This window comes from Cricetulus griseus, chromosome 4, assembly GCF_003668045.3.
Source record: "Cricetulus griseus strain 17A/GY chromosome 4, alternate assembly CriGri-PICRH-1.0, whole genome shotgun sequence".
NCBI lineage: Eukaryota > Metazoa > Chordata > Mammalia > Rodentia > Cricetidae > Cricetulus > Cricetulus griseus.
The window spans coordinates 182728226-182755244 of NC_048597.1; the positions used below are offsets into that span (position 1 = coordinate 182728226).

A 27019-nucleotide genomic window follows, 5' to 3' on the forward strand; every position below is an offset into this window, starting at 1 on the left:
GAGCTCAACCTGGAGGTGGGACAGGATAGCAGTTGTTACCAGAAGGGCAACCGAAAATCCCAAGAGTTCCCGGGTGTAGTAGGAACAAGGAGAGGAGAGGGCTGGAAGGAGAACAGAGGGGCCAGGAACTACACAACCCAAGATGAAGCCCACGCCCTCAGGCAGAGCTAGGCCGCAGGGCCGGCAGAGGGCAGCAGTTGGGCGGAGAAGCCTGGCGAGGGCCAGCCGGCGTCGGCGGCTCCAGAAGATTCTCCTTGGGTGCGTGGGGAGCATCTATCACCCCAACCCGTGGCCACGCGCCCTTCGTGCCATGTGGAGGGTTGGGCGAAGGGTCTCTCGGGCTGCTCGGGACCCCGGCGTGGGGAGGAGGCCAGGTAGTGGAGGGGTGCGGGGTTCGGCGGGACCTGCGCTGCGCTCGGGAGCCTCTTTACGGGACCGGCCGGCCACTAGTCTCCTCGGACCGACCGCTGTCTCCGAGCCGGTTCCCGTCGAGGTCCCCGGGGTCGGCCGGGGGATCGTGAGCCGCGGCCTTGACCGTGCTGGCGGGCGGGCGGGCGCGGGCGCCTCGCGGCCGTATGCAAATGCCGTCCGCGGCGGGGCGTCCTCATGGGCCGCCCCCGCCCCCCGCGCCTGTGGGCCGCACGTCCAATAAGAAGCGGCCCCGCTTGACACCTGCCTATATACAGCGAGAGCGCCCCGGCCGCGCAGCGCCCCGCGCACACCCACCCGCGGCTGCCCATGACTTCCAGCGAGATCGCCATGCCCGGCGAGGTGAAGGCCGACCCCGCCGCGCTCATGGCCTCGCTGCAGCTCCTGCCCTCGCCCACGCCCAACCTCGAGATCAAGTACACCAAGGTAAAGCCGTCCCCGGACGCTATCTAGAAGCTCCCTCGGGAGGTCTTCAGAGGCCAGAGGGACCGGAGGTCGCCTGTCATCCCCGCGCCTCCGCGGGGACTACGGTGCGGGCTTCTGAAGTCCCGCCTCGGTTAGAGGAGCATCTCCCGGAACCGGTCCCGACCAGAAGGCAGCGCGGGGGTCGCCGTCAGCCGCGGACGGTGGTGACGACCTCGGGGCTGGTTGGGGAGGTGATGTCCCTTAAAGCAGACTTGAGTCTGGTTCTGGGGGTCCCCTGGGTCTCCTCAGGGAGAGCTGGGGTCCGATTCTGGGGTTCCCTAGATACCCCTAGGCTCGGTTCTGGGGTCCCTCGGATCTCAGAGCTGACTGGAGTCCGGTTCTGCGATCCCCCAAGTTTTCTCAAAGCAGACGGAGGAGTTCCGGTTTTGAGGTCCGCCAGGTCTCCTCAGCAGGCCAGGGTCCGGTTTGGAGGGTGGTTCCCCTGGGTCTCCTCGGAGCACACCGGGGTGCGGTTCTCCCGGGCTCAGAGCAGACTGAGGTTCCCTGCCAGGGTGGCGTTGCAGCCCAGTGTCGCCCCGCCGTCCTCCGGGTCTAGGCTGCGCCGCTGCCCGGGGCCAGCTTCCCTCAGAGCCGGGTCGCTGAAGTGGTCGTCAGGACCCGGGTCGCACAGATTTCGCAGGAACCTGGCCAAGTCGCAATAGGTCGATGCCAATATTCCCTCAGGATTTTGTAGGCAATGCACATTTTAGTAAAGGGAAAACAACTGAATTTGCACAAACTAGTGAGCTCACTTTTGCACTGAAAAACCTAATTTTTTTTCCCCTAACGAATTCTGATGTCTTAGGTTTGCCAAGCAGGGATTGTTGTTAAACTGCATTTAAAAGCAATATGCGCCTGCTTCCCGATGCAAATCGACACCTCCCCCCACACATATTTTCGGGGAGGGGATCTATTTTATCCATGAGGTGAAGTTTGTTAAATACATACACAAAGGGAGTGTGTGTTATAGCAAAGTGGCGGGCATAGCATTTAAAGTCACATTTCTCGGGAGTTCATTTTAGCATCCCCTTACTTGATTCCCTTTCCTACTTCAAGCTTCTGCCAATTAATTTAAATGCAACGAGCACATACGTTACAACTAATTCATGTTTCACCGCGGGCATTAGAAGATACACGACATGTTCAAAGAACTCAAGTCGTTCGCCTCTGACACTGTAATGGTTGAAAGAAAGATGCAAAAACATCCTTTCTGAAAATTTGTTGCATTGAGTTTCAGAATTAGGATCAGTAGGATTCGTATTTTTGAATGTGGATTTAGGTGGATTTAATGTACCTGTTAGCTTTTAGATGGTGTGACAAATTTTTGAAAGCCATTTTAATGAGAGGTCGTTAATGGTTATAGCCCTTTAGGCATTGTTTGCATAACAATAGTGCCAGTGTGTGGCACATCTCCGGGTTTAGGAACAAGCCAGGCAAGCATTCACATAAAAGTTTTGTTTTATGAGGGTCCCTAACCTCTTCTGCTGCGCTTTAGAGATCTTAAGAGGCAAGACCCACACGTGATTGCCGAGGGTTTGTTTTAGACTTACTTTTGATCAGATTATCCTAACAGTCCCGAAAGTCTGCAGTAGATATCTTTTTCAGAATTTCATTTGGAAGCTCCTCCAATTCTCCTTTTCTCTAGCCGCCCCTCTCTTCTCTCTCTTGTTCTCCCCCAGTAGGAAAGACAACTGATTTATAGCTAATTGGAGCCTTTAATGTCGGAGTCTTTTTTAGCTCCGTGAAGACTTTTATCCAGTATCCACTTTCCCACTTATTACCAAGAAAAACAATCAGAAATGAAATAATGGATTGTAACGTGATTCTTTAATTTGTGGGGAGGAGGCACCTTATTTTTGCCTTGACAAACAACCCTCGTAAACTCGGAGTAACACTAATCTACAGGCTCTTTCACAAAAACTTGTAAAATCAGGTATCTGCGAGCATTCCCAGCAGCTTCTGTCCTAGGCTCTTTAGTGAGACTTCTAAATTTTCTGAGACAGGAATTACCAACCAGCAGTTTTGATTTATTTTATTTTAACAGAAAGAATAGTGATTGCTCTTTTTGTAGCCTAAGATTGCTTTTTCCTTCAAAAGAAAGAGGTCTTTTTAAAAAATGCATTCATGATCAAAAGTGAGGGAAATTTTAATCAGAATAATGAACAAGGTAGATGGGCAATTCTTTAGTACTAATATATTTGTTATGAAAAATTTAAAGGGTAATGTAAGTTTTATTATGCCTTAGAGTCTGTTGAAAAACAGGAAACAAGACATTTGCATCAAATAATGGTACTATAAGGCAAACAGATTTATCATTCATTTTGTCCTGTTAAACATGCCCTTATTGAATGACACTACAATAACATTTTTCTATGTGATTTGACAGTCAATATAAACTAGTGACCAACATAACTGGACAGATTATGAGAATTAAGGAAAAATATGTTCTTAGAATTTTTGCATTTGTGATCCTGTAATTTTTCTGCAATTTTCATCATTTTATTTCTTCTTCCAAAATAATTTTGCACTTTCTAATAAGGGAATGGGGAAGTAGTCAACCCAATGTTAATGCCATTGTCTGTCAAAGGTTCTTTAAAATTCTATGAAAGTGAAGTTCAATCTAGAAGCATTCTGAAAGAGCTTAAGTGTGGCTTTGTATCAGCTTTTAAGCAATTGTGTTTCATTAAAAAAAAAAAGTTGCTTGCTCCAATTTCTAGTATCTATTTTAGACTAATGATAAAGAACAATAATACCTTTGGAATATATCTGTTTTCTTTTTCTCCTAATACAGGAACCTAGACCCCAAGTTTTAAAAATGATTCTTACTAAGGAGGATGGGTTGGTTGGTTGGTTTTTCAAGACTAATCGTCAAGAAAGAGTAATACTGTTATAAAGCATTGTGAAGCTGAATGTATGTTCCCGCGTGTTCTTTGAAGACTGCTAGAATAGAAAGTGATTGCTTTTAGCTGTGCTTTCCTCAGTTTTTCTGGGTTATTTCTGTTTCGTCTGTCTGTTTTTTGTATTGCTAGCCATATTCTGGGATCATACACGTTGTAAAACTAAGGCTCAGTATTCTCCTAGGAACTGCTCCTGACTGTAGGGAGAAGTGGGGTCTCTCTTCCTCTCCTACTCTTCTTTCTCTCTCCGTTTCTCAGATTCCTAGGTCTCTTTATTCCACTTTTATTCTACTTTTCTGCTTTCTCTGTTGGCTCCATCTTTCCTTGCCGCTCCACTGGCTCATTCTTTTAGCAAGCAACTGAAAAATGTCCATAAACTGACAGCAACATACAGGGTTCTGTGTTCTCCCAGTATTTGATGTCGTGGAGAGACATAAGAACCCAGAAAGAGGACATTTGTTGAGCACTGGTATGCAACACTAGAAGAGAAACATAAAAGGCAGCTCACTGGGAAAAAATAGAACAAAGGTTCATTTGGATACCTACTATTTATTCTTTTATTTGTTCATTTAACAACTTTTTTAATAAGTGCATCCTTTTTTCTAGGGTCAATTCCAACTCAGTTCAAAGGGTTTTTGAGGGACCATGATCCTAACAATAGTGCAGATTGGACTATGAAACATCTGCCATCTAGGAACTTAAAGTCTTATTAGAAAAGTTGAGTGCCAAGATTTTCTCAGCATAGCAGTAGGTCAGTTGATCAATGTAATGATAATGTTGGCAATGTCACTTGCATTTTCACGGGGCTTTTTAAGGTTTACCTAGCACTTTCATACCTGCACATGGGGAGTAAAAATAGAAATAATTGATAAGGAAGAACTTGTTCTTGAATTTTGAAAAACTGATATGCATTCCTTGTCATACTCTTTACTTTTCTTATCTATGACACCTTTTCAAAAATGTAGAAAGATTAAATATTCATTTTGTTGCTTCTAATGGAAACATGAGACTGTGAAATCAATCTACTCCTCTTAAAAGAGTCACCTTTATATTTTTTCTCAAGATACATTTTTATTTTAAATGTATTTCAGTATCCATGAGTATGTGTATGTGTACAGCATGTGTGCAGATGTTCAAAGAGGCCAGATAAGGGTGTCAGATTCTCTGAAGCTGGTGGTTGTGAGCCATTTGATGTGGGTGCTGGCAACCAAACTCAGGTCCTCTGCAAGGATAGCAAGTGTTTCGAAAATCACTGAGCCATATCTCCAGTGCCATCTTTATGGTTTTTTATTCCTTGACTTTAATTTACTATTGGTTATTTTAGGTGTTCTTGGTCATAATTCTAGCCTACTTTGAACCTTCGATCTTGTCACTGTGGATCTCATTCTAAGCTTTCATTTCAAATCTTTACTCATGATTGCTTTGATGATAAATTATCCATCTAGCTGCCTGTATATGGAGAACTTCAGTTCTGTTTTATGTTGTTTCTTTGTTTTACCTTTTCAGAGTCTGGGGAGATGGCTTAGTCAGGAAAGTCCAAGCCCGAGAACCTGAGGTCCTGCCTTCAGCAGTCATATATGAAAAGCTGGGTGTGACATCTTACAATTTGGAGACAGGGGAATCCAGGGCCTTGCTAGCATAGCTACACTGGCTGAATTGGAGAGCTCCAGGTTCAGTGAGAGGCTTTGCCTTATAAAATAAAGTGGGAAGTAGTGAAGGAGGATACCTGGCCTCCACACCCCCTCCATACCCAAACTCACAGTAAAATAATACTTTTTGAAAACAGCTATACAGCTTTTTGATGGCTTTTATCATCTCTTTTTAACAAAGAGTGCTAAACTGCCATTCTGGATTTGGATTAGGTAATTCTCCCGAGGCCCTGCCCCAGTGCTTTCTACTACAGGACTGGGGTTACCACATGGAACCATCATGTGCTGAGGCGCTTCTGTTCTATAGAGTGATAAACAACAGTCTTCTATTTTAGACTTAGGAGCCTGCTCTGTGAGATGTGACTTCAGTGTAACCAAGCTTTAGAGAAGCCAGACATGTAGAGTTGTTTCTCTATCTTTTCTATTAGAGAAACTGGATGGTTCAACCATTACCAAGCCAATAAGCATTTCAAGTCTTAGCACATGGTTCCCAGTTCTTGATCTTTCTCAGTGGAATGATGAGATGCACACACTGAGAGATAGTATTGTGTTTTTGTTATTTTACTAACAGTTTACTGTGGTCAAAAGACTATACAAAGCCCACCTGGTTTTGTAAATAAAGTTTCATTGCAACATAGCCCCATATGTTCAGTAAAATATTGTCCATGGTTCCATTGGGACCTGCAGTGTCAGTGTTGAGTTCTTGAAGCAGAGACCATATGGCCCACATTTTGGAAAAGGTTTACAAGCCCTTGACATGGAAAGAGAAGGCTTTGAGTTAAAATAGGCCTTTGATCAAATCCTGGTCATGCATGCATTTATTGACTACATGGACAGCTAACATATATTAAACATGTGGTGTCAGGTGTAGTGCCAGGTCTTGGAGATACAGTAGTTAAGAGTACGTATGGTGTCTTCTCTCAAGGAGTTTCTTTACTGAGTTTCAGTTTCTACATTGATCAAAATTGAAATAGTAGTGACTGCTTCTCAGGGCTCTGGACTATAAGCCGGTGAAAATTCTGTTTTTTTTTTCAAACATAATGATTTCATTTGGATCATAATTATATTTGTAGTTCCAAATTGAAGGTTGCCAATTTTAAGAAAATTAAACATTGAGTCCTTGTATATTTGCAATGTTTTTTCACTAAGAAAGACTCCCTGGATGTTTCTTCCCGAGGGTCTTATGTTTATCAAAAAGTCACTAAATCAATTTCCCAGCTAGTGCCTCAATAACAAATTCTTTATCTGATAAGGGGGCCAAGATTTAACATTAATATGCTGTGTGCAATATGTTCAATTGGCGAACCTAAATGCCAAGTTATGAATACTTTTAAAATAGTTTGAACAAAGATGTAGCCAGGTCTCAGAAGGTAGTTTTCTTTTGGCAATGGAAAAGTGTCTTTGATTTATGTAATCTGAAATTGAAGAAACTTCCATTGACTTTGACCGTTCAAGATAATGCCTAAAATTGGGGGCAAAGGACAGTCACCTTCCAGAAAGTAAAAGCATCTGCTAATTGACAGCCTTCTTAGCCTCTTTTAGATTTCTTTATTTAGAGTGACAGGTTATTTGAGACCCTTCATTTCCTGTCAAACAAAATCTAATGCCAATAGAGCTGATTGCTGTTATGTCACCTCGACTAATTTTTTTAAAATTTTTTTTATTTTATTAGTTCAAATTAGGAACAAACTTGCTTCACATGTCAATCCCTTCTCCCTCTCCCCCCCTCCCCCCAACATCTCACCTGCCCCTAGCCATCCCCCCTCCACTCTCCAGGCAGGGTAAGACCCTCAAAAGGGGCTCCCCAAAGTCTACCACATCATCCTGGGCCAGGCCTAGGCCCTTCCCCATGTGTCCAGGCCAAGAGAGCATCCCTTCACATGGGATGGGCTCTCAAAAATCCCTTTTTTTTTTTAAGACCTTACATATTTAATACAGTGCATTACCCCTGTACAAATGGAAAAAAATTAAGTTCAACATTTCTAGACCAATATGGCTGTTAATTTTTGGACAATGCCAACTCAACACAGTAAACTGGGATACTTTTTTCCAAAGTTGACAGCACAGCTAAAGTTTCCAAAAATTTCAAATTATATATTTATATATATATATTTATATTTATATAAAAAAGACCAATAATGGCAGTATGTTATGCATCAATAGCAGCAACAGCTTTTCCAGGATCTGCAGACCTTGACTAATTTTTAATTGCCTTTCAGACAAACCCAAAACCCTACTCCATGTAACCTTTCAAATATATTAAAGTTTCCTACTTGAGAATTTCTTATCTCTGGTATTTATTACTTGTCTTGCTTTAATGTTGAATTATATTTCAATTGTTTCCCTTTAAAATACCAACATTCCAAAAAGGCGAGTTCTCTGCCAGCAAACTAGTAGAATCTTAACTCTTACTAGTGAATATACAGTAAGTCTATGTGTCACATGATTTGAAAACACTTTCAGACTTTGGAAATCCCTGTAGGAATAATAAGTGGGTGGTTGCAGAACCCTGACTTCTGCTGGTCTCTTTATGCTTGCACCTGGGGGTTAATTGCCCTCCTTGAAGTGTGGTTAAAAATTAGAATGTCCTGGGTGAACATTCTTATTTTTATTCTAGAAAGAAGCCTTCCTATTAAAACAGTTGGGCCCTGGTACCTCTAGCAGTTATCTGTTCAGCTTCCTTACCTGCTCACTATCTGACTTTTAGAGAGCCAAAATCGAAGTTCCTTCATCTCCAGATCTCCAGAAAGATACAATTTTCTGTCCAGATGAAACAGCAAACATTTTCCCCTTGTTTATAAGAATTTAAGTGACTATGAATATGAAAATTCCTTCCGATACTGATTATTAAAGACAAGAAAGCATTTCAATGTAGTTAAAAATACTGTATTTATATATTTAACCATAATTTTCATTTATCCAGCGTAAGTCTGCTTATTTCAAGTCTGAGACTTCAAGCACTTTGCTTCATGCTATTTCTAGGATTTCCTGAAGATTAAACCAAGACAAAGTGTTGTAGGCCACAAGTCCCTTCCTACAATAGAACTACCTGCAGGAAGTAAATCTGACAATATTGTGAATTTAACAAACCCATTAATAGACAAAAATAACCTAATTTTCTTTTTGTCCATCTAGCAGTGCCTATACCAAATCTAGAGCCTGGGTGTGATGATGGAAAAGATCAGGGTAAGAAGATGCAATAACAAGGCTTTAGCTGGAAAGGATGTTAGGAAATGACTGTGAATTTATGGCAACAAGTGGAGGTCTTTTCACAGGTATAAAGTTTGGACTTCCTCAGCAAATCCTTTGTTGGAGGAGATCAGGAATCAATACAAAACTTTGGTTTCATTCTCTACCAAACCTGAACTGAGCAATCCCATCTCATCTGTTCTTTAGAGTATGGTATCTAGTATAACAATGTAGCTTAGTAGAGAGACTGTTTAATTCTTTTAATTTTAGATTTGCTCTGTGTGTAAATGTTTTGCTTAATGTATGTCTGTGTACCATGCGCATGTCTGGTGCCCGAGAAGGTCAAAAGAAGGTGGTAGAATTGTCAGAATTGTCTAGAATTAGAGTTATGGATGGTTGTGGTCAATGAAAATTGAACCCAGGTCCTCTGTAAGAAAACATGCTCTTGACTGTGGAGCCATCTTTCTAGCTCCAGAGAAAGTAACTCATTGTATTGCCTAGGGACATTTTTTTCTGGTTTCTTTTTAGACAGGATTTCTCTGTGGCTTTGGAACCTGTCTTGGAACTAACTCTTGTAGACCAGGCTGGTCTTGAACTCACAGAGATCCACCTGCCTCTGCCTCCCAAGTGCTAGGATTAAAGGCCTGTGCCACCACGGCCCTGCTAACACACTTTTTTGTTTTTGTGGTTATTTTTTGTTTTGTTTTGCCAATTTTATTTTTAACTGTAGCCAGAGTTAGCCTTTTGCTTACCTAAAGTTTCTCATTTGTTTATCAATTTAGCATTTATCATGGCCTCTTTTGTACACAGCATTGGTAGTTACAGTCTGGCACAAAACGATACATAGATGTGGCCATCACTGGGAAGAACCTGAAGAGAATTCCCACTCAGCCACTAACTGAGGATGCCCATTAGTGACTTTCATGCATGATCACAGGAGAAAAGTGGATCAAGTGTTTGAGGAGTGAGAAACAAGGAGACTTATCAGGCTTGGTTGAACAGTCATTGTAGTGTTAGATTATGCAAGAGGAATAAATTACATAGAAAAGTATAGATGGCAATACAAGTGTGTGTGTATATGAATATGATAACAGTTCACAATGTAGATCATTTCCTCCCCATCTCAAGTGGAAGCTGCCTCTAATACAAAATTCATTTAACATGCCCAATCTATCTGGCATAGCTTAGCAACAGTGTGCTGTAGAGAAACAGTATGCACTACAACATGTGCCTTCTAGACCTGCTGCTGCCATCTGTAATCACCTGAGGGTATCATTCCACATCTTCCCTGCCTGGGAAAAGAGCAACATTTGAAGTGTAGTTTCTGATGAATGCATATTCCTTTTAAGCATAAAATTGAAAGTTTAAAGTGAAGCCCTCTTGAGTTGGAGACCATCTGTAATTACTAAGTCTTAAAGATTTGCAGAGACCCTCCTACAAACTCCTTCCATCCTCTTTTTCCTCAGAGGCATTCATCTTTGTCTTATCCATACACATAGATGTATCCATAAACAGTATGCTGTAGTTTTACATGATACAATATTTTGTATGAGTGGCATCATGCTGAATATATATGATGATATATTTTGCTTTGCTTATTAGCATCTTATTTTCAGGGTTCACCTGTGTTGCCAGGTATACCTGCAACTTATTCATTACCATGATTGCATATTATATTTCATAATGTGTCTATATCCTAATTTCTAATTTATTTAACTGTTGACATTTCAAATATTTTGCTATAAGAATGATGCGGTGAGCAGTCTTTAGCAGTCTCCTCATATAAATGATGAGAGGGCTTCTAGAATATATGTATATAAGAGATTTGCTGGCTTATGACTGTATGTGCAAACAGTTCAATTGGGGATGCCAGGTTTCTGTCTAACATGACTATGTAACTTTCCATCTCCACTATCTGTCAGTCCACCAGAGTCCCCACTGCTCTATATCCTTGCCTGTACTTGGGTTCTGATACTTGCCAGACTTAGCAATCCTATAAGGATTGAGTGTCATCTCACTTGGCCATCTGGCTTGTCTTCTTTATAAACTGGCGAGGCTTGTTTTTTCTGATTTTTCTGTGCATGTTAGTGTTGATTTATAGCAATTTTTCATGTTCAGGGTTGCAATCCTTTGTCTGATATATAATATGCAAACATTTTCTTGCATTCTTTTTCTGTCATCTTCTTGCCTAATTATCATAAAGTTTTAAATGCAAATGAAGAAATTTTGTTACTTGACTAAGAAGTACATTGTAATTTCAATCATTTTGAGGTGTTTTATAGTGTTCTGAAAGTTTTATTTTATTGAAAGTTTTGATTTTTGTATTTACATCTTAATCTCCTTAGAGTTAGTATATGTTTATGTACAAGGCCAAATAAATATGAAGGACAAATGATGTAGTATATGGAAAGTCAGATATATTAATGGCTACATTGTTTTGTTTTGTTTTTTAATTCTGTTCTGTGTAATCTGTAATACAACTAGGAAGTCTGGAATGTGTTGTCTCCAAGCCTGGTCTTCTCTATTATGGGAGACTGCAAGAAGTTGATGGATAATTTTAATAACATCGATTTTCCTAAACTAAGAACCTACTTCTATGTGAAGTTATTTTAAAACAACTGAGACAATGATTATTACAGTTCACTCATGTCAAAGCTTAATTCTCATGTTCTTACATTACCTATAACTGTGAGTGTTTAAATCTCAGCTGTGTTGTACTCACTCTATAGGACTTTCTTGCTTTTTCTTTCTCTTTGTCTCTCTCTTCTTTGAGTTCTCTCTCTCTCTCTCTCTCTCTCTCTCTCTCTCTCTCTCTCTCTCTCTCTCTCATTTTGAAAGGCCATGGTAAATAGACAAGTCCTTAATTGTAAGCTGCTCATTTATAGGTTATGGAAAAAGCATGTATAGGTGACAATTTGAAAAATAATGAGTAGTTCAAAGCTCTTTTTAACAAACAAGCAAACAAAAAAACTAGTTCAGGGGCCAAAGAGATGGCTCAGTGATTTAAGAATGCAAATTGTTTTTCCAGAGGACATGAGTTCAGTTCCCAGCACCCACATGGCAGCTCATGTCTGTAACTACAATCCCAGGAGCTTTGATACCTTCTTCTAGCCTTTCTGAGCCCTCAAGCATGTGGTACACAGAGATATATTCAGGCAAGCATTCAGATACATAAAATAAAAACAAGTAAAATCTCAAAACAAAACAAAAAACTGATTCTGTACAGTATTTTATCTGGCCAGTGAAGAAAATTTGAATTATTAGCATCAGAGATGAAAATAAATCATAGTACTTCCCATTTTAATATACTTTAATTTATTTTAAAAGGCAAGTGGGTACTACATATTTACCTCTGTGTTTGGATCCTGCAGGCAATATGATTCATGCAGCTGTGCCTATGACTGCAAAAACTGTTGTCAGATTCTCTGACTGTGACATAGAGTCCAGCCCCTCTGGGTACAGTGCCATGTGACACATACCAAAGTTTTTTCATAATGAACTTTTATATGTGCCCATGTTACTTATTTGTATTTCTTTGAAATTGTACAACTTTGGTGTTAGAGATTAAACTTTTTCTGTGTAATTCTATTACTAAATTGCAAACTCTTAGTTATCTTATTTTTGACATAAAGTATTGAGCCTCATGTGCAGCAGTGTAGATGCAGTTGCTGAATGAATGCGTGCTGTGTAATGTATTGTTAATAGCTGCTAAATGGACACTGCTGTACACATGAGTATATTTCATTCTTATGGTAAACTTATTATATGAATATTATAGTAATATCTCCCTTTCACAAGTGAGAATAGTGAGCATTTTTAAATTAAACACCTTTTCCTGGCTCAACAACTATAGTAGGTAACAATGCCAGCATACTGTCCTCTTCTTCGCTGTTGGTAACAGCAAGAAACACACAAGAACTCTAAGAAAGCAATGCAGTTTGGACCATTAGCTCTACTGACTTTTAACAGTACATTTCAGATCCAGCTCTGACTACAAATACCGAACTTGCAGTTGATCAGTATTTTCTGTAGCAACTAATAGCAACAGTTGGAATGCTTAAGGAGAAAAGCCCCAGGGAGTAAACTGAGACAATCTGACATACTAGGTATGAACCTCCTGGGTAGGTGTGATTCTGCAGGTGATGATTAAGATAGAGGGTGTTTGGGGATTCTCACAGGCTGGGGACTCACACACTGCCCTGAACAACACCTGTTTGCTTGCTTCTTTTTCATTTAAAAGGTGCTCTTCTTTGTCATGGTTATGATGATGATCCCCAGGGCAATGAGGATGTGTGCTGTGAGGCTGTTGAATGCTCACATGTATTTCGCATTCTTTTTTTGACCCCCCCACTCCTCAAGCCGATTATTTTGTAATTTTATTCTTAACTCTGTGGAGAATTACTTTCCAGAGAGAGTTGGGTGGATATGTTCCCTCTGGCAGGCTGAAAGGGCTAACTCCTGTCAGATTCCATGGTTGCTACCCAGATCTGAGAGCATGAACACAGAACAGAGCAATCCAGGCAGTGATAGAAGGAGGAGGGACTGGGTGCATGCATCTTCATTGGAAATGGCTCAAAAGTTCCGGGCAAAGAAATGTTGTAAGTTGTCTCCTTTGGTGGGATCTTAGAGCATTTACATTCCTGTCTTCTCTTGGAAACAGGAGCTCTTTCCTTCTTCACATCTCCCCAGGCCTGCCCCCCCTCATTCTTTCCACCTCCTTTCATTTTTATTCACTTGGGCTTCTCCTCTGGGTCTCAAGGAGTTTCTCCTCAGACAGACCTTTGGTGATGTGCAACCCTGGTTAGATTCATTTACCTGTTTTCATAAACTGGCTAGTTGGGCTGGGCAGCCTTTGTGGCTCTCTCTTCCAGCTGTTGGCCTAAATGGTCTTCAGGGAATCCAGAAGCAATGAACCTGGAAGAGCCACATTTGACTTCTATGAGCCCTCTTGAGAATTTAGTAATTACTTAATGGATTGAATTGGTGACATATACTATTCAGATAACAGCCTGGGTTGCATTAAATTAACCTTTGCAAATGGGTATTTATTGGTGTACTCTTAAAGGACTACATGTGTTGGCAGTAATTGCTCTTTCGTGTTCCTCTATGCTGATAGGTGTTTGTACTGAGTGAAATTTTTCTCAGATTAGAACCTGGGTGGTAGTTTTAGCCGTTTAGTGATGTGTGTCATTGTGTTTGGCACACTGAGCATAAATCCTGTCTTGTAAACAGCAGGGAGACTAATGAGGTTTGCCCACATTCGGGTGTCATTACCAGGAATTCCAACAGAGAAAAAGAGAAGCCTTAGAAAAGAAGAGCACAAAACAGGGACTTTGGGGACCCTTGTTGATCTGTTTTAAGGAGGGAGATCGTTGCTCAAGATTTACTGTAGATGTCTGTACACAAATCAGGTCAAGAGAAAGAAATGATTCACCCTTAATGAGCACTTGCAAAGTCACTAACTTCATTTTCCAGGGAGAGAGTGTGGGTCTGATTTGTATTTCTGATTGTGAGTGGCCTAAAGAGAAGAAAATAACGTGTCAATAGCCATGGGGCATGCTGTTTGCTTGCTTGGAACCTTATCATTTCAGACAACTAAGATTTCATACCAGTTTTAGCTTTACAGCTTTTGGAGTTTCTGCTGTCATTTTTGCAGTAACAGTTACACATAGGTTCTGAACATACCAAATCTCTTATAAGAGATCTCCCAACAGGCAATATTTAAGATTTACTTCTAATATTTCTCTTTCTTACTATTATTTAATGATGTATGTGCTTGATGATGTTACACCAAGGACTATAATTATTGCTTAATGCTTACAATAGTTTTTTTCTGGTTTTGAAATTAATTAGTATTTTTATTTAAAATGATTTTCCACAAAAAACATTCCTTCCCCTCCCCCAACTCCTCCCAGATTCTCCCTACCCATCCAATTTCATGTTCTTTCTCTAACAAAAAAAGTAAAAATCAAAACAAATAAACTTCAAAAAATAAGGGACAAAAATATTTATTTGTCTTATTTAAGACAAAAAAAAATACCAAAACAAACACAAAGTGACCCCAAAACATGGAGTCTGTTTTGTGTTGGCCAGTTGGTCCTGGGCATGGGATCTGATGTTGAAGTGTGGTTTATACACATAGTAACACTCCATAGGAGAAAACTGATTTTCATAAGAGCACATGTCATGGTTGCTTTGATACATTATGTACCCCCATTTTTTGGTATTTGAATGAATTAATTAATGAGCATACAATAGAAAATAAAATTACCTCACTCATTTGTGGGGTCACTAATTGGTAAAATGTTGACTAAGAAGTAGGTGCTAGATATAATTTTGAAATAATCATATTTTATGTATTTCTTTTTTATACATTTTTTAAATTTAAATTAGAAACAATCTTGTTTTACATGTCAATCCCAGTTCCTCTCCCTCCCCTTTTTATGTATTTCTTTTCAAGAAAACATACACATCCCAGGTTGGGAAACTATTCTAGTCCTACCCACTTGTAACAGACTCTTGAAATAAAGCTTCTCACTGAAGGTACACATACAGAAGTGAACAAGACAGAACATGGGACATTGGAGGACAGTGATCTGCCTCTAATGTGTGCACATTTAGTGATTCCTCATGTAACATATATTTATTCAACTAATGATTAAGCAAAATATTTGATTGCTTGTTGAGTGTCCCAGTACATTAGGTCCTGGAAATAGGAAGATGCTTTGTGGTACAGGATGACAATTTCTGAGATATTATTTTATTACTTATAAAGAAAGGGACAGAATGAGATGTGTATTTATTTATGTACTTATATAAAGAACTAGAAGAACTGCTTTTCCCTCCTATCTTGATGCTTTGAAACCCTCCATTCTCCAAGTCCCAGAACCTAGGGTTAAGAGAACAGGAAGGACAATACTGAACTTGTTCACACTTAATTGTCTTTCTGGGGCCAATTTTGGGATGCTTTTGTTAAGAATACTTTCCCAAAGATATAGTGGTAATTACCAAAGAGTGATCCACAAAAACCTCTGTTAATGATTCTCCTTTTATACATGAGTGGTTTGCAGTGCAATAAAAGTTCATTGAGTAAGAATCGGTTTGGGATTCTCATGTTTTTATTGTTGTTTGGTTTTAGTATTTCAAAAGACAATATTTTCTACATAAAAAATTTCTGTATGAAAATATGCCCAACAGAAACCCTATGTTTCACTTTTACTAGATTTCCAGCACTAGAAGTTTGAGCAGTGGCTGCTTCGATAATTCCTTAAGACAGCCATGAAAGGTTTGCAGCCACTTCTTTAGCTGTTGCAGAGGCTTTTCTGCCAAGCTAAGGTCCTGAAAACCACAGAGGGCCCAGAAACTCTGAGGTGAGAAACCTTGTCAGAAGCTCACCGCTTTTCACACAGTCTAATAGAGACTTAGCACTTGGCAGGTCAGTGCCACTGTGATTTGTCTCTGACCTAAGAGTTCTGGAGTTCTTCACATCAAAACCACATCTTGCTGAGCTGAGATCAAACGCAGGAAGGTAAGGACCCTGTCAGTGATTTATCATGCCAGGGAGAGTGCTCAGGCCAGATGGGGCCACTGGGAGTGAAGCTGACATTCCAGCAGCTTCTCATATAGGACTATCATGTAGTTATGACTCGTTTTCCTGAAGAGGAATTCCATGTCAAGTGGCAGTTTTCAGTGGTATTTCTTAGAAAGACTTATAGCCAACATGGGGTTTATTTCACAATCAAGAACTACTAATAATTTTTTAAAAACATTTAAATTGTAGTAGAGATTTCTTGACCAATAAACATTTGATAGTTAACTTTTTTCCTTCCCCTCCCTCTTTTCCACCCTCCCTTTCTTCCTCCCCTTTTCCTCTTCTTCCTTCTTGGAAAGTACCTGTTAAAAAAGAGGGAAGGGGAATGCGAAAAGAAAGGAGTGAATGAATGAATGAATGAATGAATGAAGCATTGAGATCTCAAAAAACTTTAAGTCTTTCTAAACATCAGATGGGAGTTTAAGGTAACCAGTAGAATCTATAAGCTGTGAAGCCTGGCATTTATTAGTTCCTCATCTTTTTAAGTCAAGAATGTTTGGAATGAATTATTGTAAATAATATTACAGTCTAATTCCTGAGATAGGAGGAGACATTTCATAGATCCTTTTGCATATTTGTTAAAGCCAAAGAGAGGGAGAAAAAAGAATCATTTAAATATAAAATAGACATAATTATGTTGGAAATTATTTTATTTTCATCCAAACTTCACTAATTCCCCTCTTTAACTATACCAACAGTATATGAAATTGTTTTTTATTTGTTATTGTGAGGAAATGAGAAGTCCTTCATTTATTAGTTCAAAAGGCCTTTTCAATCTCAGAATATTCGGCCCTTCTAGCACAGGGCATTTACTTTGCAACATAAATGAAAAGCACTATTCCCTTGTAAACTTGTAAATTAATTTCTCATTCAACAGAAGGTGATAGTTGCCTCTTTGACCTAAGTTTCTCTATGATAACAATTTCCATAAGTGGGCTGGGCTTTTGTGGCTAAAAGTAGGTTTATCCTGAGAGTCAAAATTCACTTGATTTGTAAGATGTCACTTTATTCATACATCAGAGTTATTCTGTCTGATGAAACTCTCCAACTCTGCCAAGAGTTAAATTTTAAGTGCAGTAATGAAATGATGTCTGCTCTATTTTTCACTCAGCATTTTTGAAACATGTACAGTAGCCCAAGAAAATCTGATTAAGTTTGCCAGATGAAATATATCTAGTTAAATTAGAATTGGGGTTATTAAGTAACTCTGGTGTAAGTGTACCCCAGGATTTCTCAGTTATTTGGAACATACGTAGACTGCAATTTTACTCATTTTTCCCTTCTTAATAAATTCCCATTTAACCCAGTGTCCTGTATCTTGTTGAAACTGGCTACCCTAAAGTGTTGGGCAGAAAGCTTATGGTTCTTACTTGTAAGAAGTAAATAGACACCCGTTTATGTAAATGTAATTGGCATTAAAATGTAGGAAGATTCAAAGAATCTTTTCTAATTGTACTGGAACCACTGAGTGCCCTGGAAAGACTTTTCTTTTAACCCTAGCAATACTGTTGGATAGGCCAACCAGATCTATTGTAAAGACAGCCTAATCTCCTAAATGAATTGCTCCAACCTTCCAATTCAAAATCATACAAACAAAAACATTGAGATAAGCTGGGTGCTTTTCAAATGGGGACCCCTGTGGCTTTGAAAATAAACACTCCAACGTCTTTCCACTCCAACACCCACACCCACCAGTCTTTCTGATGTCCTCTATTTGCAAATGAACGGTCAATCCCCAGAAAGACAGAAGACTAATTAAACCCAGGGAAGATAGGCAAAGAACATTTGTTTCCAGGCAGAAGACAAAAAGAAATCATGTTACCTTAGGCTTACTCAAGACTGCCAGTGGGCACTGTAGCCCTTTCCCCAAGCTTTTCTTCTCAAAGCCCATTTCCCAGGCCACAGACCAGTCCCTTTCCAGGCCAGGACTGTTTGAAGCACCTTTCATAGCCTGCCTTCATGCAGCAATAGGAATGACATCCTGGGGGCCCAGTTCATATGTGGGACAGCCTTTTCTACCTTCCCAGTTCTCTCTGTGAGAGTATGGGTAATTCGAACATTCACAGGTTGCCTTGAATTGATTATGTTTAAGAAAGATTTATTTTTATTTTATGGGTATAGACTCTTTTTTGCCTGCATACCATCTGTATACCATATCTGGTACCCTCAGAGTCCAGAAGAGGGTTCAGATCCCCTGGAACTGGAGTTACAGGGTAACTGAAGCTAAGTCACTAAATGGGTGCTAGAAACAGGACTTGGATCCTCTGCAAACAAATGCTCTGAATTGCTGAGCCATCTCTTCAGCCCCTTTAATTGATTGTTTACATCTTGAATCAAAATCACTAAAACATCTCAGTGAACACTGGGCCAGGCTTTTCTGTAATCCAGGACCTTATTCAATCAGCATTACCTCTTGGCAAAGTGTTTTCATCTTACATTCATTGTGTTTGAAAAAAACTGAGCCCCAGAATGCTTACATGACTCACCTAAGTTATGCTCTCTAGTAATTGTTATGTATGTGGGAATTGGACCCATTGAGCTATGGGAAGCATGGAGTGTGTGTGTGTTTGTGTGTGTGTGTGTGTGTGTGTGTGTGTGTGTGTGCAGGGAGGTAGAGAGACAGACACACTGGGAGAGAGAGATAGAGGAGGGAGGTGGGATATTGAGATTGGAGGAGGGGGAGACCTAGAAAGGCCACCAGGAGACCCATCCAAGTGTAAGACATGATCTATGCTTGAAAGAAGTTGGGAGAGCTGGGTGGTCACAACTGATGTAGAAGTGCCCTTTACAATGCTAGCAGTTATGATCCAAGGGAACTCTAGGATTATGCTGACCTGGATCACAGAGTTTTGGGAATTTCCTAGGACCTTTTATTGTAAATGACTTGGAGATAGCCCCAAGCATTTCAAGCAGCCTTGAAAGAGGCCAGGAATGTCTAACTCCTTCCCAGCTAATTTGGAGCTAGCTTTGTCCACCTCAGGCAGGCCAAAATGAACTGTCCTCTGGAGAATATGACTGATGACTAGTCAGACTGTCCGTTGTCTCTTGCTTTCATCAGTGTCCTTTCACTTTCAGAGAGAGAACTTGGGGTTAGATGGCCATCTCAGAAGCTGGGTGGATCTTTGCTGCCTCACTGCCATGCTCTGCTTCTTCCTTCCTTCATTATTACAGCTTATGCCAACCCTGCATGTTGGTGTCATATGATTTAAAATACAAACTTACAATCAACTCAGAAAAATAATTGTCTTAAACTATTTCTTTTGTTTTAATTTCTTTTGAACTTGCATGTCTCAAATACATTTCTGCCTTTTGGTCTAGGGCAGAGCATAAGTGGCATTTAGGTCACATATTATTGGGTCCGTTATTTACAATTTTTAATTGATTTTGAATTAGAATTGATGAATTAGGCCATGACAAAGCAAGCTTGGTAAAAAAACAAACAAACAAACACATGCTTTTGCCAGTAAAAGGTCATATTTACTGAACAAGGGCCATGCCTCCATAATACCAAAACATAGACTTCTAAGTGAAAAATGCCATCGGTCATCTGGGTGTTCTTTTCTATAAGATGCCATTAGAGGGAGGGAGGGAGGGAAAGAAGGAGGGAAGGAGTGTGTTTTAACACTTCTTAGCCAGATGTTTTGGTGCGAAGCAAAGTGTAGACTGGAAACCTTCACTTCTGTTCCAGTTACATAGGTAGATATTTCAAGAGGAGGTTTGATCTTCACTATCAAAGTCCTGAGCTTCACCACCTTTTGACTATTTTGTTTTACTTTTGGCTATCAGTAAAGTAAGCTGAGATACTTTCTCAAAAGATTAAGAAGACTTTTGTTACCTTTGTAATGCCCAAAGCTACTAAAATCATCACAGAGCACTGTACTGTGGTGGTCTCCAGTGATTGCTTGCCTCTTGTTCATAAAACTCCAATCAAGTATAAGCACCAAAACAGCTGGTAAACCTGCAAGCGGAGATGTGTATGGACAGTAAGTCCTCAAACAACTGCTTGGTGTACAAACTGATAGATCTGCCCATTGATTCACTAACTGGCACTCTCCAATGATTATTCAAATGTAATTCAGTGGCAAACTAAGTAATATTTAACTCCCCAAGGCACTGCATATGGCAGGGTTTAATGCACATAATTTAAAGCATTTACAATAAAAATACCAAAGCTTTCTATTATTGAAATACAATGTGGCACCTTGTGTCAAGGATTGATTGAGGATAGGAAATGATTTCCACCTAAATCCTATCCATATCTACTGTTTGGAGAGTTCCTCAGCATTCAGATTTCCCAGTTAGAAAATTCATGACTACCTCTGTCTATACTGTAGTCATGGCAACTGTGTTGTGAGCTGAAAAGGGTGCTAAGTTTGATTGGCCCTCCAGAGCTGCTTGCTGTAGGTCTGGTTAAGAGAGGCAGCGTGCATGGCTAAAGTGCACTGCTGAGTATTCTTCCAATAACTGATGGGATTAAAAGACAACCTAATGCAATCATTAGGATAATCTGTCATGTTGATAGCCAATCTGAATACCTTATTCCACCCCTCTTTCACCAGGAACATGGTTTACTGTATCTTTTGAGTGTTTTCTCATGTTGTTTGCTATCTTAGGATGTAGGAGAAACTAAATGAAGCTCTGAGACCTTTCATCAAAGAACTTAGAGAGGGGACCCATTCATTTTAAGCCTTAGGCACATAGATACTTTATCTCATTAATGGCATACCAGATTTGTAAGGTAGGTAGGTCTTCCTTCCCATTTTTTTATGGGAGAGGAAGCAAAGCTTAAAGAGGTAATTTGCTAACTTGCTCAGGATTTGTGGGGGCAGGCAGACTGATACTTATAATGAAAATCTTTAGCTCCGTTAGTCCCTTCCTAGGGTGTTCTACAAGTTGAAAAAAAAAAAAATACTTCCAAGGTTAATCACTCAGTCCTTGGTGAATTTCCTACTTTACTTTGTTTTACATACATAGATACAGCTCTCCTAACAGCCATCAAACATGGATAAGTAAAGCAATTGTACATTTACCTTGGAGTAGAGAAGGACAAATGGTGTGTGTGCGCGCGCTCTCGAGTGCATGTGTGCGTGTGTGTGTGTGTGTGTGTGTGTGTGTGTGTGTGTGTGTGTGTGGTTGTGTGTGTCTATACATATACTCATGTATAGAGGGCTAGAGGACCACTTTGGATGTCTTCCCCAGTTACTCTGAACTTTATTTTTTCAGACAGTCTCTTAATGAACCTGGAGCTCACAGACTAGCTGCACTGACTGACTAGTGTGTTCCAAGTGCTGGGGATCCCAACTCAGGTCCTCATGCTCATGCAGCAGCCATTTTACTATAGGAGGCATGTCAGTAACTCCTCACTCAAGTGGTCTCTTAGAAAATAAAATTGTATAGAGTAGAACGATTGCCTTGAATTTAACACACAGGTTTACGGTCTTCCTGTGTTAGGCTGGTAGCACAGCCATATTCTCCACTTGCATATCTGAGCATCTCTCCTGGAGACTATGAGTTGTCTGTTCCTTTATGGATTGGGAAGGGGAACTTCTGATTGGCAGAAAGCCTTCATCGTGGTGCATTGTCCTTATTAGGCTTCCTGAAAGCATACCTCTGGGAAGGTAGTATTTCTGAGAGGAAAGTATTTTATGTGCCATTTCCTTCCCAGGTGCTGAGCATCTAGGATGCTGTAAAATATTTACAGAAGGGAATTATACTTCAGTACAGAGTTTTTCAGATGCTCTTCATGGAGTGTCTCTAGTAAAGTGCCAATGTAAATTTTTATTTTCATCCCCTTAGCCAGGAAGGGAAACTGTTGCCAAACAGCTGTGACTGGCTCGTAAACACTTTGGCAATTGATGTGTTTCTCTTGCTTAGCTTTGGATGCCCAGATTCCACGGAGGAAGGGGGGTATGAAAGGTACTCACCCACTCAGATGTAGTTAGCTCCTAAAGGCAGTCAAGGCCAGCCATTCCCTTTTCCTCTGCTCCTCCCAAGCCAGCCCTTCTGGGCCAGGACATTAGGGTAGGATTGCTGTTGAAGTCTCCCCTTCTAACTAGCTCCTGTGTACATGTTTGTGGTTTTAAGAGCACACAACTATTCTTTGGGAAACCCAGAAAAAGAATTTCCCATCAGAGGCTCATCATAGTCTGGCTGCAATCTGTTCCTTGGCAGTAGTTCTCCTACACTAGGGACACTGGGGGAAATGTCCCAGCACCTCATTTTAAAGTTGTGTCACGTTTCCTGAGGTAAGCCAAGGGTTCCCTATCATATTGTGCCTTCCAAAAGGAAATGTGAAGGTGCTGTTTTCTTGTGCTGGTTGTGCTGGAAGAAAAGGGGGGCTCAAATGTGAGTAATTTCTAAGAGATTACATCAAGGTTTCTAACAAGCCTTGTGGAAGAAGCAGAGAGGACTAGCTCACAGACCTTATTGGCTATCCAGCCTGCTTTTCAAGTGGACATCAGCAAAAACTAAATGTAGGAAAAGCCCTGGTGTGGGAATGGTGCATGCATGGTGGTTCTGGCTTCTATTCGGACACTCACCGGGGGTACACAGCCATTGACAAATGATTGGGTTTTATGTGCTTACATCAATGTGTAGGTTGCCTAACGCCCCTTCCAGCTCTGTGACTGTCTCTTCCTAGCCAAACCCAGCCTCCCTGTTAGTATTTAGACCAAAGATATTCATGAGCAGATATTAAGATAGAGCTTTAGTAGGCTTGGCTGTCAGAGTACTTGCTGCCATACACATGGTCACACACCGGAAACTAAAGGCAGTTTTCCTGGTAGAAGTATGGGACAGGGTCCCAGCTGGTTTGTGTTTTAGGACTCTCCTCCCTAAATTTCATTATTCTTTATGATGGCTTTGTAATCGTCCATTACATGTTAAAACCTAGATATAAAGGAAATGGCACAAGCCTCTTGTGAATGCAGAAGGTGGAAGATGAATGCAGCAGCTGTTGTGTGAATGGCTGTAAAAACCTCTAAGCACACAGAGAGAATAGAACATGGTGCCTTATCACAGCCTCTGATAAGCCATCTTACCAAGCGCCCACTGGTGGTTGCATTTGCTCTTTGGGGCCTCAGATGTAAGGAAAATGAGGATGCCAAGGCCAGTAGAAATGACAACAGGTTTGATCACAAGTAATGTTTTCCAGTTAGTTGATAGTAGATTCCTAAAGTGTAATTTCAAAACTTATCCAGAAATTCATCCGGGATGTGTCTGTCAAGGGGTGGGATTTTTGCCTCAAATGCCATACATTAGCCTTCTTTGGTTACCAAGGCTGAGACTCTCAGGAAGGCACTGAAAGCTGGAAAAGCAGAGTCACTTGCCAGGTATTTAGCATCTCTTGTTCCTTCTGCTTCTCCTCCTCACGCTGTTACCCCCTCCCAATGCTATCAAATAAGAGATACTCTTAAAGTAATACCTCTTTATAAATAAACCCATAAGACACAGTATTTTGCAATTAAACTGTAGACTGGCAGCACCTGACATGTGGTAGTGGTCAGCTGTGGAAAATTCAGTTCTCATTTGGCCTTCCAGGCTGTGTGCCACTCAAGACAGCCCGTGAAATTTTTCTTTCTTTCTTTCTTTCTTTCTTTCTTTCTTTTTTTTTTTTTTTTTGGTAAGCGCTTAAAAAGATAATGGCATTGTTTTTAGGAGACTAATCAAATTGTTTTGGTGGTCACAGGTCTATTTAAAATCATATTCTAGTTAAAAACTGTTTGTCTTAGTTTAGAAAAGAAACATACAAACCAATAGCCTATAGTGTGCCACAGAATAGGAGTTTGGATTTAGGCAAGGTAAAAGGAGAAAATAAGCAATATAGGTGAGATGGTATTCAGTGCTGATTAAGGGACAGCTTGTCTCAAAGGTCAGATGGAAATGTCTCTAGGATTCTAAGAACCTTGAATTTGAAGTGCATATTACTCTATTTCCCCCTGGAAGAAATTCTTACTACTTAAGCAGTGTCAACATAGAGCAAACATTTATTGAGCAACTACTAAGGCCATGGTTCCTTTTTCTTTTTCTTTTTTTCTTTTTCTTTTTTTTTTGGTTTTTCTAGACAGGGTTTCTCTGTGTAGCTTTGGAGCCTATCCTGGCACTCACTTTGTAGACCAGGCTGGCCTCGAACTCACAGAGATCCACCTGCCTCTGCCTCCCGAGTGCTGGGATTAAAGGTGTGCGCCACCAACGCCCAGCCATGGCTCCTTTTTCAGATAGCTATAAAAATAAAGATGGCATAATTGTCCTTATGGAGCAAACAGCATAGTAGGAACATCAATAGAAGTATTGCAGGATAGTATGCAGGTCTGTAGCAGATGGCTGAGGAACTTGAGAAGTCTAAGAGGTTGTATTTGACTATGTTTTGAAAATCACCATTATTTTAATATTTAACAAGTAAACAAATACTTTTCTTGTTAAAATATCCTGGCTCATAAAAGTTTATGTTTTGTTTCAGAATTGCTGTAATTTTAATAAGGAATTTGGGAGGATGGAGAGTGTTATATTGTCTGAATATCTATACCTCTCCTCAGTTTTTTAAATGTTGCAGTCCTAATACCAAGACAATGGTACTAAAGGTGAAATCTTTGAAAAGTGGTTTGACAGAGTTTCCCATGAGTGGACTATGCCCTTACAAAAGAGACCTAGCCCACCAATTCTACTCTGAGAGTACACAGGGGAATGGTGTCATATGTGAAGCAGAACATGGATCCTCACTGGGTACTGAACCTTGATCTAGCTATCAGTACTTCGAGAACTGATTCTCTGTTATTTGTAAGTCATCTGTTTTATTTTGTTTTGTAGTAGCTGTTGAATAAATTTATGGAAGAACTTAGATCTACAGAATTTAGGGCACTATCTGCTATTAGCACAATTGCTGGTCCTTCTCGGAGGTACCCGTTCCCATTTGTATTTGGGTAGAGACACATATTTGATAGAAAATATGATGTTTAGGAGTTCATAGTGAAATGACAGTATTATTCATCATTGCTCTGGGTTAGGCTTGGGTGAAGCCTAGAAGGACTGACTAGGCCAGATGAAAGAGGAAGAAACCCAGAGGTTGACTGCTCAGGACACTCACATGAGGGCTATGTAACATGGAGTAGGCTGCACTGGGTACTGTCCTGTTTCCAGTACCACACCCATACTGAGGGAAGGTTCCTGGTTGCTGAGGTTTTAAAATCCTATTGCATTCTCAGCTGCTTGTAGGTTCTTTATATTCCTGAGCCTCAACTTCCTACCCATTTCATGTGGCAGCCCTGAGTATTAAATGTCAATCTGTCTGAAGTGTCTAGGACCATGCCTGCAGAGCCTATGTGTGCAAATGTTAAATTTCATTATTCCCTTGATAACCAGTTTTCATGTTTGACTTTACAGTGAATTCCCTAGTTATGTTATTTTTCTACTGCCTTTGGCTGGACAGAACATAGATCTTTTTAGGCTGTCAGCTTGGCAAAGAAAAGGAGGAAAAACAGGAATGCAGAGTAAATGGAAAGAGCTTTGTCCAGTAGACCTACATTCAAGTTTTTGCTATGTGAATATTTGTGGCATGAGTTTAGGCTTGTAACACAACTGTAGTTTATTCTATGGGAAAGAAAAATAATGCCTGCATCATCACAGATTAGTTGTAGAAATAAATGAAATAGTGGAAGTTCTCACTACATTGTGGGAAACTAATGGTACCAACTATTCTGGATTATTTTTCTGGATTGCTGTTATCCATACACTTTGAGTTAAAACAAAGTACTTTCCTAGATTATTATTTCTCTCTCTGCAGGTTGTTTTACTCTGCAAAGTGTCACCAGAGCCGTGCATCTAGATTCTTAGCACGGTTCTTGAAGAACTTGAGCCTTAGAAGCCCTGCCCTTGAAATTGTGTGCGCAAAGACATGGGTTTTCTCTGATGAGGCCCAAATCCTTTCTTCAGAAGAGTGGCCTGTTGCCTTCTCTTAGGCAGGTGTGGTTGCTTTGGTTGGATTTCAGTGACGCATACAACTTACCTCTCTGATAGTCTTATATACAGTTTGAATATAAAATATACTATTTTGGTTGGGGTTGGGGAAATAGTTCAGCCAATAAATTGCTTGACTTGCAAGTGCAGCAATTTGAGTTTGATCCCCAGGACCCACATAAAATAAAGCTAAGCATGTTGGTATGAGTTTGTAATCCCAGCGTTGGAGATGCAGGAACAGGTGGATCCCTGGAGCTTGCTGGCCAGCCAGCCAATGCTTCTTGGTGAACTCTAGTATAGTAAAAGACCCTGACTCCAAAAAACATAGAGGATGCCTGAGGAAGGATTCCTCTGGCCTCCACATTCACATGGACACTTCTGCATGCACACATACTCACGTACATGAATACACACACACACACACACACACACACACACACACACACACACACACACACAAAGATATATCATTTTGTAAGCATGTGCCTAGATGCGCAGGGGATATGCAATGAATACTTCTAAGTGTTGCTAAACATTACATTACTAAAGCAACATCTGGGCTGGTCTTCCCAGCCACAGCACTAAACACTTAGAGCAGAGCTGGTCTTACCTACTAGGGTCTTGCATGGTGCCTAACATAGAGTAGATGCATAGTAAATGCTTGAGACCAAATGAAGAAGTAATGATAAAGTGGATAAGAAATAGGTGCCAACTGTCTCCCTTAACCTTTTTGTTTTCTCCTTTTCCCCAGTTCTTTCAATTCCTCCCAATAAACAGTGTCATGAATCCCTTAGCTATCCTCTTACCTTTTAAGAAGATAATACTTCTTTCATTTCCTCTCCACAAAA

General features: G+C 40.4%; 1 protein-coding gene across 2 annotated transcripts in view; it reads left to right on the forward strand.

Annotated features, from left to right (window-relative positions):
- Positions 1-738: 738 nt before the first annotated feature.
- Aldh1a2 (aldehyde dehydrogenase 1 family member A2) overlaps positions 739-27019 on the forward strand; it is a 75757-nt gene continuing 49476 nt past the window's right edge. For both annotated transcript variants that reach the window (XM_035444456.1, XM_035444458.1), the window contains exon 1: positions 739-855. In XM_035444456.1, the coding sequence (XP_035300347.1) occupies positions 739-855 (117 nt within the window). The remainder of the gene's footprint in view (positions 856-27019) is intronic.